This window comes from Podarcis cretensis (assembly GCF_951804945.1).
Source record: "Podarcis cretensis genome assembly, chromosome: 15".
Lineage (NCBI taxonomy): Eukaryota > Metazoa > Chordata > Lepidosauria > Squamata > Lacertidae > Podarcis > Podarcis cretensis.
The window spans coordinates 4,052,030-4,070,497 of NC_137185.1; the positions used below are offsets into that span (position 1 = coordinate 4,052,030).

Sequence of the window (18,468 nt, forward strand, 5' to 3'; positions counted from 1 at the left end):
AAACGACCCCCCCAGCATGGAGAGCAGCCCTTTCATCTCCGTCTGGGAAAGGGACTCAATGGGCGACGCTCTCCCTCTTTTCTCACCACCCACACGGCTGTCGCCAATTTGAGACAACCAAGAGAAAGGGGCAGCTGGACCCAAACGTTGCCAGCTGCCGGAGAGACATTCTTGGTCCTGGTTTGACAATTGCAAAGGCTCATCCCCCCTTCTTTCTGCTGCTAAGAGCTTTCCAATGTGTTGGAAACTTCTGGAAGTTGTTTGATGCACTTAGATATTATTTTTTTTAAGGAAAAAAATGTTTCAGCAACTGCTTGTGATTTATTTGGTGTGGGGAACCACAAGCTCTGGGGCTAAATCCAGGCCTTTTTATCTAACCTGTGGGGCTCTCCCCAGGCCACACCCCCTCTCCCCAGGCCACACACCCCTCCCCAGGCCACACCCCTTCTCCCCAGGCCACACCCCTTGCTGGCCATGCTTTGCACCTTCCTGGGGTGTTTTTGCCTGGCTAGAAATACCGTATGTCCTTGAACTCTGGTAACACCTCTTACCTGCCTGGATGGTTGATATGAAAGAGTGTGTGTGTGTGTGTGTATGTGTGTGTGTGTGGAAAGGTAAAATAGACATTCATTGCTTTACTCACTTTGCTCTTGGCCCCTCCCACCATTGGCATGTGACCCTCGGAAAGTCACTGGGAAGGAAACATGGCTCTCGGGTCCCTACCTCTGCCATCGCTTCTTGTTGTGAGCATTTATTTATTTATTATTACCTTTCCCCCATTCCAACAGGCCATAGCAGGTCCCGCGGTCAAGAAGGCTGTTTCTGCACATGCCGTAGAGGGGGCAGATAATAAAATAATAATGACAATAATAATAATAATTTATTTGTACCCTGCCCATCTGGCTAGGTTTCCCTAGCCACTCTGGGTGGCTTCCAACAAAGATTAAAGATACATAAAAATGTCACACATTAAAAACTTCCCTAAATGGGGCTCATCCACTTGGGAAGGGAGCCCATCTAGGGGAAGGAAAACTCTGACCCTAAACCTTGTGGGATATCTTTGGGAGAAGATAAGGCTAAGGAATAAACCCTACACAAATCCGGAGTGGAAGAATGGAAGAAGAAGAAGAAGAAGAAGAAGAAGAAGAGGAGGAGGAGGAGTAGTTTGGACTTGATATCCCGCCTTTCATTCCCCTTAAGGAGTCTCAAAGCAGCCAACAATCTCCTTTTCCCTTCCTCTCCCACAACAAACACTCTGTGAGGTGAGTGGGGCTGAGAGACTTCAGAGAAGTGTGACTGGCCCAAGGTCACCCAGCAGCTGCATGTGGAGGAGCAGGGAAGCGAACCCGGTTCACCAGATTACGAGTCCACCTCTCTTAACCACACCACCACACTAGAGTCCCAAAGGCAGTTGGATGGCGCCATATATGCCTCCTTCCAGCAACTCCTGCAGCCAGACATCTTGCTCTGCTTTCCTTTGAACCCCATCAGTGAGGCCGAGACGAGGGTCTTGTATTCTGGGCAAATGGGGGTGTGCCGCAATGGCCCCCTCTACCTCAGGGGAGGACCAGCCCCACTGCAACACTTCCCTGGCTGGCTAATCCATTCCACCTGCCCATTTACCTTTCTGCTCTTTCCCTGTTGTCTCTTTCAGAATCTCTGTTTGCGACGAGGACAAATTCCGCCACAACGAGTTTATCGGAGAAACGAGGATCCCTTTGAAGAAATTAAAGCCCAACCAGACCAAGAAGTTCTACATCTGCCTGGAGAAGCAACTGCCGGTGAGTGAGTTTAGGAAAGCACGTCGCTAGTAGCTGGTGGTAATGCGACATAGGCTATCTGCAGCTGGGTAAAGCTATCTACCGTATTTTTCGCTCTATAAGACGCACCAGACCACAAGACGCACCTAGTTTTTGGAGGAGGAAAACAAGAAAAAAAATATTCTGAATCTCAGAAGCCAGAACAGCAAGAGGGATCGCTGTGCAGTGAAAGCAGCAATCCCTCTTGCTGTTCTGGCTTCTGGGATAGCTGCGCAGCCTGCATTCGCTCCATAAGACACACACACATTTCCCCTTACTTTTTAGGGGGGGGGGGAGTGAGTCTTATAGAGCAAAAAAATACGGTATATTGTAAATCGGGCATTAGAAAAGCACAGCACTGTTAGCAACATAGCTGTCAACTGTTCCCTTTTCTTGCGAGGAATCCTATTCGGAATAAGGGAATTTCCCTTTAAAAAATGGAAACGTTGACAGCTATGGTTAGCAAGACGGTAAATCATTGGGTTTATATGCTGTAAATAGCTCAGGCTGTAGTGCTGATAACAAATCCCCATGAACACAGTGAGGCTTACTTAAGAGTAAACATGCATATGGCTCAGCGGCACAGGATTTTGTGATGGCGCATCCAGCACTGACAGGCTGAAGACCTACAAACCTAGATCAAACTATTACAGAATCTTAGTTCATCTGAAACTTTGAAGAGCCACCACAAGTCCATATAGACCATAGTAAGCTGGACGGACCAATGGTCACTGAAAGACAGCTTCCTATCAGCCCTTAATTCAGAACCACGGGGGCTAGAATCTTGCTCTGTGTTTAGAGGGGAAGAACCAGGTGTTCCAGATGTTCTGCACACATCCCAAGCAATTCACAGCTTTGCCTTCCCCCACACCCTACCCCTTTCTTTCTGCAAAAAAAAAATTACCCATTGCCAAGTTAGGCCCTGTCAACTCGAATTCCGATGGAAGCCTCTCTCTGAGAGGAAAGACAAAGCCTACTGAGAAAGACGAGAGAGAGACGAGGTTTGCAAGCTGCTCATCAACCGCTGATGAGCAATTCCGGGAAAGAGAGGAACATGTGGGAGGAAAAAGTGTTCTCCTCCCCTGGGAATAGCAGGCGGGCAGCCTGGTTTGATCTAAGGAGTAACAAGATTGTCGTTTGCTTGAAACCAGGCTGACAGCCAGCAGGATGCTGTGGGCAGGAGGAAATGTATATGTGCCCTGCGAACCAAGGGAGCAAGCATGCCTATGCACAAATTGAAGATTTTCTTTCCCAACCATCCTGGTGTTTTCAAAAGGAGGTTTGAAACAGGCAAAAATTCAACAGGTGCCGCTTTCCACTCACTCACTCCCTCGCATCCCATGGCGATTGTTGTGCTGCAGTGAGAGCTGGACCAGTTGAATTTCCTGCTGCTCATCCAGGAGTCAAATGCACAATGTTTTCATGGTGTTGTGAGCTCTCTTTAGAGAGGTAAAACTCTGAAATGTTCCTTGTAAATATATATAAAAAAAATTACAGGGAGGAAGGTCTTTCCTGACATCTTCTGTAATTCCGGGATGTCCCGGGGAAATCGGGACTCTTGAAGGATCTGAAAACGCTCAAAGAGGATGCTGAGCAGGGCCAGGGAGGGAAATAGCCAAAGGAGAGTTTGGAGAGCCAGGCAGAAAGGTCCAGAGGGCCACATTTGGCTCCTAGGCCATCAGTTCCCCAGCCCTTATAAAGTCCCAGCTGGATCCCAGATGTGCTGCTGTGTCAAGGGCTTTGCTTGAATGTGGACAGTCTAGGACTGTGCCTCAGCGCCCCCTTCAGGCTCTAAATGGAACAGAGGATGTGTGCAATGTGGCAGGCAGGATGAAGACGCTCACTGATAGTCCAGGATGAAGCTCCCTGATTGGCCAGAACGGGCAAGATGCTGAAGCTCCCTGATTGGCCAGAATGGGCAAGATGCTGAAGCTTCCTGATTGGACAGCTGCTGCGGTTTCCTTCTTCCTTCCATTTCCCTATGTATTTGCAATCAGATCTTTTTATAATTGGAGACCCGAAAGGTTGTTTTCTCAGCAGCAGCGCTGAGAAACCCTGTCCAAAAGAGGTGAAAAAATTGAAGGGGCGGTGCAGAGAGGGTACAAATTTCTCCAGGCTGTCAAGGAAGGCCTGGCCTCAGCCGATCCCGTGCGGTTCGCCTCTTCCAGTTCAGCGGCGGGCAGGCAAGGGATCCTGATTGGATCTGACACTCCCTTAAACATTCAATCGGCTGTTATTTGTGCTGCTTTTAATCCTGACTCTGCATTGACAGTAATGAGTGCCTCGTAATCCCGGCGAACAAATGAATGGTGTCAGGCTGGCTGCTCAGCAATTTATTGTCCTAAGAGTTGGAGAGACAGGATGAAGGGGGAGGGCGAAATTCAGATTTTCCAATGACTGCATGGGTGACCAGGAAGTGTGTGGCCAGAAACTTTGAACCTCTTCCAAAAGAATAAGGGGGTGCCTTAGTAGGGTATGAACATTCCTGTGGCTTAATTGATTTTTAAAAAGATCAGGCCTTCTGGTTGTTTGATTTGTACTTCTTTATTAAATAGATCCTTCCCTACCGACCTCTTGATGGAACTGTAGTACCCATAGCAAATAGGGAGCAGGCTCAAAAAAAAAAAAATGCTGTGCTGCACACCAGCCACTAGAGGGAGACACAGCACAGAAAGTCACATGGGGAGATGCCCCAGACCCCATCTGCACTAGAGATTTAAAGCAGTATCATACCACTTTAAACAATCATAACTTCTCCCCAACCCCCCGGGAATTGCAGTTTACTCAGGGTGCTGAAAGCAGGGCCTCTGAAACAGATCTCAAGACACTGAAGGACGTTCATAGAGAGGGGCAGTCCTTCAAGTTACCTGGTCCCAATCCACTCATTTTTAAGGCTATATAAAGGTCACTAGCAGCACTTCAAACTGGGCCCATAACCTATTGCAACTGGTGCAAAGTTTGTATGTCAACTGCTGGGTGCCAGCCAGTAACTGGGTGGTGGTGTTTTGCACCAAACCCTCTTTAGACAGCTTATTTACTGAAAGGGTTTTTATCCTGTTCTTCAGCCAAAAAAGGCTCCCAGGGCAACTTACAGACCACTCAAGAAAAGAGGGAGAAGTCCATCTTCTCAATTTACAATCTACAAAAGTCACGGCCCAAAAGGAAAACTTATTGGGAGGGAGGAGGAAATAAGTGTGTTTGGTTAAGAGGAAAAATAGGAACTGAGTGGAATTGGTTTTATTCTCGTCGCAGATAGACAAAACAGAAGACAAGTCCCTGGAGGAGCGTGGCCGGATCCTTATTTCCCTCAAATACAGCTCCCAAAAGCAAGGCCTGCTGGTGGGCATCATCCGCTGCGCCCATTTGGCTGCCATGGATGCCAATGGATACTCAGACCCCTACGTGAAAACGTGAGTAGCCTCCGTGCAAGTTTGGAGTGGCCAAGTGATTTTTCACCTGGTGATGCCCGGAATACTAGCTTCCAAAGACCTCTAGTGCGGGGGGGGGGGAGTAGATGACCCTTTGGGTCCCTTACAACTCTACGAACCTTCAACCTGTGGGCATCATTACGCGTTCCAGGCCTCCCCACATTAACATGAATGGTATTTTGTTGCGGGGAAATGGCGCCATCCAGGCAAGACTTTAGGGGAGACACACACCCCATGTGCTGGTCCTGGGGGCTACCGAGAGGCGAGGTCCGAGTCCAGTCTGAGGTCGATGGTGCGGTATGGAGGCTGTCCGTCAAAGCTGAAGTTGGGTCCAAGGCAGGGAGTCAGGTGAGGTCAGGAACTCTGGCAGAAGAGCAGGACAGGGTGCAGGCAGGAACAGGCTACCAACAATGTTGCTCCCGCAACCTGGGACTGGGGCTGGCTGGCTTTTATCTGCCCCGAGGCATAGGGCGGCCCCGGTCCACAGGTGCCTCGCCTCTCCTGGCCTGGAGGTGAGCACTCCTCCTGCAGGAACTTAGTTCCCTCCGCCTCTCTGCCCTGAGCCTCTGCAGCTCAGGAGAGGCTGGAGGGTTACCGGACCCAGAAGCAACCTCAGCTTCCCCTGATGGGGCTGAGAGTGGAGCACCTGCAGGCAATGGGTCCTCCATCACCTCAGGAGCCAGAGCAGACTCAGCTGGTGCCTGCAGCTGAGGATCCAGCACAGGTGAGGACCCTTCAGGCTCAAGCCCCAGCCCTGGCTCAGCTGGTTCTGGAGGCGGGGACTCCTGTGCAGGCTGGGATTCCTCAGGTTCAGCCTCTGAGTCTGAATCCCAGGCCATCACACCTCAACAGGAAGATCTCCCAGCTCAGCAGAAGGTGGATCCTGGTGCCTTTGGGCAAATAAGGTATTGATCCACCAACCTCACTGTGCCTTCAGCCAGCTCAGCCTGCCTACCAGTCCAGGGGACTGCCCTGCCTGTTAGTTTCCTCCTGCTTATATTCTCATTGTCACCCCTTGGAGAACTCAGCAGGGAGGAGGATGGTGGCAAAACTAGAATGAGCCTTTCCCTGGCTCTGTGGCGCCCCCTGCTGTTGGGCTCCCTGCCTTCCAGCCTATCATTCCCAACGGGGAATAAACTAGAACCAGGTGGCTCTGCCTGTCTGGCTCCACCTTCTGTTGGTTGCAGGAAATGCAGTCTATTAATAAACGAATACATACAGCCATTAGCCACACAGACACACATACCTGGTGTTCCTATTTTTGTGTGTTGAGAACCTGGCTTAAGTTATCCCATTGGTGGAGAAATGATTAGCTTCCTCAGAGCTGCAAACACACACTGCGTGAAGTCCCCAAGCTCATTGTTATTCCGTTCCAGGCTCCAGCTGTTACCCGGGACCCGTGATGTTTCGATATGAATTTCTTGGAGGTTTAAAAAAACAACAACCATCTTCATTGAATAGATATTGCAAATGTTTACATGCAGGAAATCACATTTGGCTGTGTTCCTTCAGGTCACATAGCACACTATTAAGTGGTGGTAGAAAAGGAATTGTGATCATTGTTGCTGCTGCTGCTGCTATTATTATTATTACATCTATATCCCATCTTTCCTCCAAGGACCTCAAGGTGGGAGATGCAGGTCTCCCCGTGCCCCATTTTATCTTCACAACAACCCTGTGAGGTAGGGTAGGCTGAGAAATGGGAGCAGGCCCAAAATCATCTGGTCGGCTTCATGGTTGAGGGGAACCCAAGTCTCTCTGGTACCAGTCTGGCAGGTTTGCATTTTAATGCAGGCCTACCTAATTCATGGGACGCGGGTGGTGCTGCGGGTTAAACCACAGAGCCTAGGACTTACTTGCCGATCAGAAGGTTGGCGGTTCGAATCCCCGCAATTGGGTGAGCTCCCGTTGCTCAGTCCCAGCTCCTGCCAACCTAGCAGTTTGAAAGCATGTCAAAGTGCAAGTAGATAAATAGGTACCGCTCCGGCAGGAAGGTAAACAGCGTTTCCGTGCACTGCTCTGGTTCGCCAGAAGCGGCTTAGTCATGCTGGCCACATGACCCGGAAGCTGTACATCGGCTCCCTCGGCCAATAAAACGAGATGAGCGCCACAACCCCAGAGTCGGTCACGACTGGACCTAATAGTCAGGGGTCCCTTTACCTTTACCTTTACCTAATTCATACTTCTTCCTCCCCTCCCAAAAATAAATACATAAACTGAAACATGACCACAGTGGTACCTCGGTTACATACGCTTCAGGTTACACACTCCGCTAACCCAGAAATAGTGCTTCAGGTTATGAACTTTGCTTCAGGATAAGTACAGAAATCGTGCTCTGGCGGCACGGCGGCAGCAGGAGGCCCCATTAGGTCAAGTGGTGCTTCAGGTTAAGAACAGTTTCAGTTTAAGAACGGACCTCCGGAACGAATTAAGTACTTAACCCGAGGTACCACTGTATTATTCAAAATTCACACCTCTCTGGATTTCACGAGTTCGCCAACTAAATAATATGTACGAACATCCTTGTATTAGAACTGCGTTCTTCAACATTGTGTCCCCAGGCGTTGTTGAAATCTAACTCCCATCATCCTTGACCATTGGCTAAGTTGGCTGTGGATGATGGGAACTTTAGTCCAACTGCACCTGGGAACCCAAAGTTTAAGAACACCGTTTTAGGGGGAAATGGGCATTAAGGGGGATGTGTAAGCGAAAGCAACATATAAAATGCATTATACTGGGGAAAATTGCTTGCAGGGGTGTGTAGAGAAATTTGCACTAAAATGCTGACAAATTGTCACGAGTACTTTTTTAAAAAAATGCAGACTGCTGCGGGGATGTGGAGAAGAGAAATTCAGATCGGGGAAAATGGGAAACCAAAATTGATAGGTTAAAGCATCCCTTCGTGCCAATTATTGATTGACTGCCTTCCGCATGTGCATCTCAAGGAGATGTGCATGAAAATAGCAACAGATATCTCAGCACTTAAAACGTTCAAACAGTGTGGTATAGTCAGGTAACGTTGTGATCTGGACAATGGCGATTAAAGAAGAAGCAAAAAACGCTTTGCCTTGAACACTCATAAATTCTATATTTGTAATATTTTGTCGGGTCTGGTTTATTTACCAATCTACAAGCTGAGGCTACTGGGAGCAAACAGGCACTTCCACCAGCAGGCAGCATGGTTTTTGCGGCAGATCCCCAGATCCCCTCTCTCGGTTTCAACTCGATTTGGAAATGTGTGCTTGGTCTTCCTCAATATTAAACACTGCTCCTTTTATCCAAGGCACGAGACTCTTTAAGTCTCACACCTGCAGGTCCAGGCAATGCTCAGAGTCCTTTATTTATTTACATGTGGATATTTATATCCCTTTACCCTTCACTGTGGGACGCGGGTGGCGCTGTGGGTTAAACCACAGAGCCTAGGGCTTGCTGATCAGAAGGTCGGCGGTTCGAATCCCCGCGACTGGGTGAGCTCCCGTTGCTCGGTCCCAGCTTCTGCCAACCTAGCAGTTTGAAAGCACATCAAAGTGCAAGTAGATAAATAGGTACTGCTCTGGCGGGAAGGTAAACGGCGTTTCCGTGCGCTGCTCTGGTTTGCCAGAAGCAGCTTAGTCATGCTGGCCACGTGACCCGGAAGCTGTACGCCGGCTCCCTCGGCCAATAAAGCAAGATGAGCGCTGCAACCCCAGAGTCAGGGGTCCCTTTACCTTTACCCATCACTGTATGTGTTAAAGCAGGGATGTGGCCCTTGAGGCCTTCTGTGTGGCCCTTGGGAATCCCACTCTAGGCCCCTCACCCAGCTCCACCCCCCACCAGCTCTGCATTGCACCTTAATTAAGTATATTTGCCTGGCCAGAAATGTGTCCTTGGATTGTAATAATGCCTTTTCTTGCCCAAATGGTGATTTGTGTGTATAAATCTCTGAATTTTGCCTGGCTGGAATGTAGCCTACAGTGCGCAGGTGAGAGTCACACCCATGGACCCGCCCCTTTTGCCTCTGGCCCCTCCAGCCCTGGGCACATGGGCCCCTGAGAGCCGCCAGTGAAGGAACACCCCCCCCAGCCTTGCAAAGATCCCCCCCGCTTTGCGAAAGTTGCACAAGGTGGCTTACACAAGGAACATGACACACACAAAAAAAACCCCACCGCAAAACGGAATGGAAACCAACAGAGCAATAAATACATTTCAAGAACGCAGTAATTAAATGATGAAGGCAGAATTAAACAAAAGCCCAAGCAGTGTTGAAAAATATCCCCAGCAGCCATAAAACAGCATCCTTGCTTAATTAAAAGCGCCGAGAAAGGAATCCTTCGAGCCCTGCACCTCAAATGAAGCCTGCAAATCTCTGTTCACTTTCCTGGGGTGTCAGCCCCATGGAACGCAGTTTGATTTGTTTCCGAATAGATTTTTCAAAAAATCTTCCTTTATTATTTTTAGATACATAATCAGAACACACACACAAGGTTAAAAAGAACCTTGCATCACCCTGCTCTGGCTTCCCCAACCTGTTATTCTCCTCCAGCTGTTTCTAGATGTTCTGCAGATGTCGGCCTCAGGCAGGATGGCCAGTGGCCAGGAATTATGGGAGTTGTAGTCCAACAGCACTAAAAAAAAACACCTGGAAGTGCTGGGGATTAAAACTGAGGTCTTCCACTGAAATAGAGTCGAGAGTTGATTTCATGCTCTTTATTCAGCTCATAGTGGTGAGGAGGAATGGAATTTCCCCCAGAATGTCTGTTTTATATACAGTGGTGCCTCGCAAGACGAAAAGAATCTGTTCTGCGAGTCTCTTCGTCTTGCGGTCTTTTCGTCTTGCGACGCAACCCTATTAGCAGCTTAGCGGATTAGCGCTATTAGCCGCTAAGCGGCTATTAGCGGCAAAGCGGCTATTAGCGGCTTAGCGGCTTAGAAAAAGGGGGGGAAAGCGGGAAATAATCGCAAGACTCGCAAGCCCATAGAGAAATTCGTCTTGCGAAGCGCCTCGAAAAACGGAAAACCCTTTCGTCTAGCGGGTTTTTCGTCTTGCGAGGCATTCGTCTTGCGGGGCATCACTGTACATTATTTACACATTGGCCCCACGTGATTGACTAATTCCGGGATTCTCCTGTAGGCTAATCAGGTTGCGGATTCACTTCCACCTGGAGCTAGATTGGGTAGCTGCTATGGACCAATCAGACTGCTGCATTCTGAATCTTTTGTTCTAGGACCAATCAGACTGCTGCATTTTGGATCCTATTCAACTCAGTACATAACACCCACATTCAAAACATGTGCTCTACCACAAATCTATGGCTGTACCTCTTCTTTACAGTCTACTTAAAAGTTTAGTTAGTGGCATAGCTGTCAACCGTCCCTTATTTGTTGGGAAAGTCCCTTATCCCAGCGCTGTGTCCCGCTGCGGTCCCTTATTGATGATGTCCCTTAAATTTCCCAGATTTCAAATGAAGCAGCTCCTCTCCCTCCCTCCCTCCCTGCCGGCCGGGGAGGAGGGAGGCTCCAGCTGTGTTGCTTGGCTGCGTTGCTCATCCAATAAGGAGTCTAAGAATGACTAGGGGGTGGAGCTTGCAAGCCTTGTGCTGATCAAACTGGCCGTGTTGCCTGGGGACTCGCCTTTGCTCAGCGCTTCCCAGCAGAGAGGTGACGGTGGTTTTCCTTGCTGCATCCCCTTTGCCGGGTTGCTGCGCTGTGGGAACCACCACTTGAGGCTTCATTTGGCTGCTGGCTGGGCTTTCTGCCTTTGGCTCGGAGGGGCTCAGAAGCTGAACATACCTGTGCTGGGAAAATCCCTTATTTTGGCTGCTGATCCCTTATATTCGAGGCTGCTTGTCCCTTATTTTCAAATCTGTAAGTTGACAGCTATGGTTAGTGGTAGCCTGTGCCCATAGGGACTGGAGGGGCCAGAAAGCCAATGGACTCTATTCTGCCTGGAGTCCAGTGTTCAGTTCTGGGCACCACAGTTTAAGAAGGGTGTTGATAAGCTGGAAGGTGTGCAGAGGAGGGTGACAAAGATTATCATGGGTGTGGAAACCAAGCCTGATGAGGAGCGCTTGAAGGAGCTGGGTCTGTTTAGCCTGGATAAGATAAGGAGGGATAATCTTGGTTTTTGCTTATAGTACGGAAGTCACTCTGGAAACCATAAAAAGCGCATAATGGCAACGGCCACGATCCTGGAGAGGTGTGGGGAGTTGGGAGGACCGTCTCTTCTGTTTTGCACACCTTGCCTTGCTTTCGGCCGGCGGGCCAGGCAGCCCTTTAAAGGCTTTGCGTTCTGTGCCTCGCCTGCCCACGATGTGTTTTGTCGGAGACAATGCAGAAGTTGCGAAGTCGAGTGAGCCTGTGACAAAGAGAGAAGAGAGCAGGGAAGAACGGAGCAGGAACAGATTGGTGGAAGTGAGAAAGCAACGGGAGCTGAATCATGCCAGTTGTTTGCCGTGCACAAGACGGGGGTGGGAGATTTTGTCGAGCAGAAAAAAACCCACAACCGCCTCAGAGTGCGTCTTAGTTCAGAGTAGCAATTGCATCCTTATGTTCTCAAGGAAAACAAAGTGTTGCTCAGAAGCCCTCAGCCTCTGGAAAAAGCTTGGCGATTAAATGATAATAACCCTTGCAAAAATAAGGCCACAGAAGAAGGCGCAAGACCACACACAAAAAAATAATGCGTGGGTGGGTGTCATTTTCAGGACCAGGGCAAGGATGAAGCCCAAGGGATGCTATGCCTTTGGGGCAGTTCTTTGGGGGCCACATGCTGGTGGCGTGTGTGTCCGGCAGCAAAAATGTCCTGAACGACACATAAATGACTCTGTAAAACTTTTTTTTCTAAACATCTCCATCTGGGCACAAGAGAGTGTTGTAAACAAAATCTGCCCCTTTTCCCTTATGGGGTATCCAAGAGCCCATATAGAGTCCTTAGGTAGGTTCCCTATTGGTAGGAGAAAATAACAGAGGCCAACCAGAGAATATTGAGAAGCAAAGCAGCTAGTAAGCCTGATCTTTATTGATCTGTTGCAACAGGGTGCTCCCCTCACACGCAGGAGAGGAGGAGGAACCACAAACAAAGGTGTGCCTGCCCTTATATAGACATTTTAAATTGCCTTCCCTGGAGCTCAAGGCCACCCCTCCATACATCATACATACATCACAGAAAGGGCGGTCTACAGCAGAAATCTGAGTGCTTTGTTTACCCCGTCTGCCAGGTTACCTGTTTAATGGTCACTTGATTGGATTGCCTAGGGAGCCTGGCCAGTCTTTTATAATGATAAATACTTAGTTCCTGAGCCAGGTCAGGCTCACACCCTATTCATATCTTTAATGTGCCCTTAAGACAGGATTTGTGAAGGAAAAGACAATGGGGAGGCTTTTCCATTTTCCTTTGACCTTGCAGAGAAATAATTGAGGTCAGTTTGGGAATCAAAAATGGTTTCAGGTCGGTCTTCCTGTGCTGATCTATGTACATGCTTGGTTGGTACACTTATGAACATTTAACATATATCTAAGACCTCAAAGAGGGATGCGGGTGGCTAGGACTTGCCAATCAGAAGGTTGTGGTTCAAATCCCTGCGATGGGGTGAGCTCCCGTTGCTCGGTCCCTGCTCCTGCCAACCTAGCAGTTTGAAAGCACGTCAAAGTGCAAGTAGATAAATAGGTACCGCTCCGGCGGGAAGGTAAACGGCGTTTCCGTGCGCTGCTCTGGTTCGCCAGAAGCGGCTTAGTCATGCTGTACGCTGGCTCCCTCGGCCAATAAAGCGAGATGAGCACCGCAACCCCAGAGTTGGCCATGACTGGACCTCATGGCCAGGGGTCAAGACCTCAAAATTCCTATCACAAGAGGCAGTATCATAATTCAGGGACACATTCCAGGCGAGAGAAAACACCCAAGGGCACAGAACAAGGCTGGAGCCCAGCAACACTGGGGAGGAGGCACAAGCTGCCCCCTCCTTGCTGGCAGACGAGAGATGGAGGAATGTCTCTCTTTGAAAGAGGCATCCACGCCTGAAAGAGGGGAACGCCTCTTCTTTCACCAGGGACAGGGGAACCTGTGGCCCTCCAGCTGTTGCTGGTCTCCAGCTCCCACCAGCCCCAGCAGACAGCATAGCCGGTGACCAGGGATGCTGGGAGTTGGAGTCCAGCGATATCTGCAGGCTCTCGGTTCTCCATCCCTGACACAGAGCCGTTCTGGGGTGTTCAGCCATGGGAGAACAGTGACCACTACTGGATGGTGGTGGAATGGCAGCCAGTTGAACCTTTCCCCCCAATATTGCCAATCTTTCTTTCCTTGTTTTCTGTCCTCTCTTTGCTGCTTCCTTCCTCTCCCTCCCCACCCCCACCCCCGTCTGTTTGCCCTGCCTTGCCGAAATTAATTGATCTCATTAAGATATGCAAACGAGGCAGCAGCTGCAGTTTGCCTTTCCTGAGGAGTGTCGATTTCCCCCCATCCCAACTGCCACCACTTCAGTGGCGTAATCGGGAGATCATATTTACCGAACGAGGATCACGGGCCAAGCTTGCTCCTAGGAATCATAGAGAGTGGAAAGTGGGTCCCCTAGAGGGCATCTAGACCAACCCCGACACGTGTAAATTAAGTCCAAACAGAACCCCCCACGATTTCACTAGAATTCTCTGGAGGTGCAGAAGGTTCATTCCCCAATCCCAAAATGGGATAATGTGGTTTGGGGGAGTCCAGTTCATAGCTTTTGGAGAGGAGGAGGAGGAGGAGGTCCCTAGCTTCACGCTCTACACAGAGGCCAGGGCTGGAAACAGACGCCATTATTTCATTGCAATCTACTTTTTATCCTGCATTGCAAGGGGTAGGACTATTGTATGTTTCGCCCTATAGGAAATGTGTGTGCGTCCCATGGGGCGAATGCAGGCTTTCGCTGAAGCCTGGAGAGCGAGAGGCGTCGGTGCGCACCAACCCCTCTCGCTCTCCAGGCTTCAGGAAGCTCTCCGCAAGCCTTGCGCGCCCGGCGGGAGGTCCCACTGGGTGCGCAAGGCTTGGGGCGGCAGCCTGCAGCCCAAAGCACGGGGCAAGCTGCAGAGCCCGCCCCGTGCTTCGGGCAGATGTCGGCAAGCCTTGCACACTGGGCTCGCAAGGCTTGAAGGCAGCAGCCTGTTCTGGGGGCTGGGGTCGGGGGAAGCTCGGGCTTCCCCCATGCCAGCCCCGTGCCTGGGGGGGAAATAATTTTTTTCCCTTTATTACCCCCCCAAAAAAAACTAGGTGTGTCCTATGGGGCGGCGCGTCCTATGGGGTGAAAAATACGGTAGATGACCCCTGTCGTTCCTTCCAGCTCTTCTAATATCTCATCCCTCTTCTAATAATAAAATAATAAAATTGTATTTACATCTTGCCCTCCCCAGCCGAAGCCGGGCTCAGAGCGGCTAACAACAATAAAAGTAACACAACATTCTAAAATAAAATCGTTTAAAAATCAATTAAAAATCAAATTAATGGCAACCATTGGGCTAGAGTTCTGTGAGGATTACCAAAGGAGGGGGTCAGACTGTGCCTTGGCCAAAGGCCTGGTGGAACAGCTCTAAGGCAGAGTGGGGAACCTCTGGCTGAATCCGGCCCTCTGTGCCTCTCTATCTGGCCCCCAAGACTCTCCCCAGGCCATTTCCCCTCTCTATAAGTCACGTCATTCGCTGGCCCCACTCTATCCCCACCCACAAGGGCTGGGTCTCTGAACCACCTTGCCCCACCTTGGAAGCTTCCTTACAAGCAAGTGCCACCATCAAGCTAGAAAAAATACCCCATATGTGCTCTGAGGAGTACCTTGCAGGATCTCTCCCACTCTCCTCCCCCCACCAGTTTCCTCCCCACGACCACCATGTGAGGTAGGGCAGGCTAAGGTAAAGGTAAAGGGACCCCTGACCATTAGGTCCAGTCGTGGCCGACTCTGGGGTTGTGGCGCTCATCTCGCTTTATTGGCTGAGGGAGCCAGCATACAGCTTCCGGGTCATGTGGCCAGCAGGACTAAGCCGCTTCTGGCGAACCAGAGCAGCGCACGGAAACGCTGTTTACCTTCCCACCGGAGTGGTACCTATTTATCTACTTGCACTTTGACGTGCTTTCAAACTGCTAGCTGGGCAGGAGCAGAGACTGAGCAATGGGAGCTCACCCTGTCGCAGGGATCTGAACCACTGACTAGGCTCTGTGGTTTAACCCACAGCGCCACCTGCGTCCCTAGGGCAGGCTAGGAGATAGCAATTAGCCTAGGGTCCCCTGCCTCCGCCGGAGAGCTTTGTGGCCATTTAGGGATTCAAAGTTGGGTCTTGCCGCTCTGCCCATCATTTCTTCCCAGCCCTGAGCTTCTGCTTCTGCGAGTGTCTGTAATTAGGCTGATTTGTCCCGGAAAATAATAGTGCAGAAGCCTTTGCTGCTCCTCTCACCTGAGCTACTCTGCCAGAAGCAGTCCATCTGTTCCATCGGTGTGGCTGATGGGTAATTATCTCCATGGCTGCTCGGAGGGAGGAGGAAGTGGTAATTAGATTCGGAATCTTTTCTGGGAAGCCGAGCTGAGTCACAGTTCAGGGTGCAAAGTGGCTGAGTCAGCAATTTGCATGATGGCCAGAGCAGAGGATGGACGGACACCGCAGGGTCTGTAGTTAGGACCAGAGGTGTGGTTGTCTGGGGTCCGTGGGGAGGGCGAGTCAACGACCCATTACTATTTTTGCAGCAGGGAGGCTGTCTCCAGCATGCTAGAACCGCCCAACTGGCATGAAAGGGGAGCTTTTAAGCCACTGGGAAGATTTCTTTGTTTGCTGGCTGGGGCCACTCAGTCAAAGGAAGTGAGTCAGTTGCTGAGGACAGGCTCCTAGAGTCCCTCTGGAAATGGCACATAGGAAAAACACTGACGTGTGGAGTTGTTCTTCTGCCCCAGCATTTTGGAACATTGAAAAGACAAGGGGATTCAATTTCAAGAGAATGGGGAGCGCAAGTTTTGTTAGGCGCAATGGAACCGTGCAGAAAACACAGCTCAAGTCACTCCCAAAGAAGGTATCGGAGCACTCCACAAATCATTTGCTCCTGTACGTGCACTGTACAGTTGTCAGTTTGGCACCCCTAATTATTATTGTCGTACAATTACGAGATTATTGTGTGATCCTAGCAGGGTGTGTGGCTGTGGCTATCATGTAGGGATTCAGCACTTTTGAATTTGCCACTGCACTGCTGCCTAGGACCGAAGAACAAGCTGGGAGTCAGGATCGAAGGACAAGTCAAGGATACAGTAATGCACAAGATCTCAGCAAGGTCTCGGTGCCCAAGGGAGGCTCAGCTGGGACAAGAAAGCCATCTTTTGGGCCCCATCTGTGCTATACATTTTAAGCACTTTTCATAGTGCTCTAAACAGTCATGGCACACACACACCCAAAGATTCCTGGGAAGTGTAGTTTGTTAAGGGTTCAGAGTGTCGTTAGGAGACTTTTATTACCCTTAACGAGCTGCAATTTCCAGAGTGGTTCAGCAATCTATACCTCTTCCCAGGGAACTCTGAGAATCGCTCCACACACACATCCCAATCACTTCTGAACCTTTTCCAACATTTATGTTGCTGCGATCAGTTGTGAGTACAATAAGAGTATAATAATAAGTGTGATCACTGGGTTGTAAGCATAATCACGACAATAATAAGAACTGTGATGACTGAATTATAAACATGCTTTGTTGTTTAGTAGCTTAGTCGTGTCTGACTCTTTGTGACCCCCTAGACCAGAGCACGCCAGGCACTCATGCTGGTAGCTTGTCCTCTGTTGTCCCCTTCTCCTTGTGCCCTCCCTCTTTCCCAACATCAGGGTCTTTTCCAGGGAGTCTTCTCTTCTCATGAGGTGGCCAAAGTACTGGAGCCTCAGCTTCAGGATCTGTCCTTCCAGTGAGCACTCAGGGCTGATTTCCTTCAGAATGGAGAGGTTTGATCTTCTTGCAGTCCATGGGACTCTCAAGAGTCTCCTCCAGCACCAAAATTCAAAAGCATCCATTCTCCGGCGATCAGCCTTCTTTATGGTCCAGCTCTCACTTCCATACAATTATTGTTTTCTGGTGCTCCAGCCTGTTTTTTTGTACGGAGAGTGGCCTACACGTTTTTAAACTAAACAAATAAATGATGGTGTGACTGTAAGTATAATAACGGTAATAATTTATTATTGTTGTTATGATTGGCTTGTTAAGAATATAACCAGAGCAATCATTTGTTGTCATGAATGGATTGCAAGGACAGTGTTTGTGGACTTCCCATTGGAGGCATCAGGTTGGCCACTGTGGGAACAGGATGTTGCAGTAGATGGGCCACTGGCCTGATCCTGCAGGCTCTACTTAGTATCTTCAGGAGAAGAAAGGGCTAAGGAATAAACCCTATACAAATCTGGAGTGGAGTCCCTAAGATGGTTGGGTGGCGCCTCCTTCTGGCAGCTCCTGCAGCCAAGCTGGTCCCATACATCTTGCTCTGCTTTTCTTTGGACCACATCAGCGAAGTAGAGAGTGGGGGTCTTGTTGTCTGGACAGCCTGGGACCTCCATACACACTGCCCAGGCTTGCGCTCCAGGGAGACCACCTCTCCTGGGATGCCCCATGGAGGACCTTAAGGTCCACAAATGACAACATGTTGGAGGTCCCAGGTCACAAGGTGGTTAGATTGGTCTCAACTAGGGCCAGGGCCTTTTCAGTACTGGTTCCGACTTGGTGGAATGCTCTGTCACAAGAGACTAGGGCCCTGCGGGACTTGACATCTTTCCACAGTGCCTGCAAGACAGAGCTGTTCCGCCTGGACTTTGATTTAGACTCAGTCTGACCCTTATGTTTCCCTCCCCTTATGGTTTTGATCTATGGGCTACTTTTGAAATGAGGCTGCATTTTAAATTGCATTTTAACCTGTATTTTAAATTGGTTTCCTCCCCCAATTATGTTTTTACTGCAATTTTACTGGTGTTAGCTGCCCTGAGCCCGGCTCTGTCCGGGGAAGGTGGGGTATAAATAAATTTATTATTATTATTATTCAGTGCTGCTTTACCTCACCCCTGGAGGTGCACTCCATTGTCTCTCGAGACAGACAGATGCCAACAATTATCTGTGGTGGTTATCGCAACTATCATTTCTTTGATAAAGGCCTGTCCTCCTGCACTGTCTCCCCCCACCTTGAACTAAGAGGCTCCAGCTGCTTTTCTGCAAAGGGAAGGTGTCCACGGATCCTGCCATCAATCTCACACATTGGGTTCCCCTCCCTCCCTCTTTTTCGGGGTGTGACCCCACC

The 18,468-nt window shown here is 49.7% G+C and overlaps 1 protein-coding gene across 1 annotated transcript in view; it reads left to right on the plus strand.

Annotated features, from left to right (window-relative positions):
- Window positions 1-18,468, plus strand: part of DOC2B (double C2 domain beta) — a 125,217-nt gene that overhangs the window by 96,826 nt on the left and 9,923 nt on the right. The window contains exons 5-6 of the mRNA XM_079955771.1: window positions 1,655-1,781; window positions 5,052-5,209. Coding sequence (XP_079811897.1) covers window positions 1,655-1,781; window positions 5,052-5,209 — 285 coding nt within the window. The remainder of the gene's footprint in view (window positions 1-1,654; window positions 1,782-5,051; window positions 5,210-18,468) is intronic.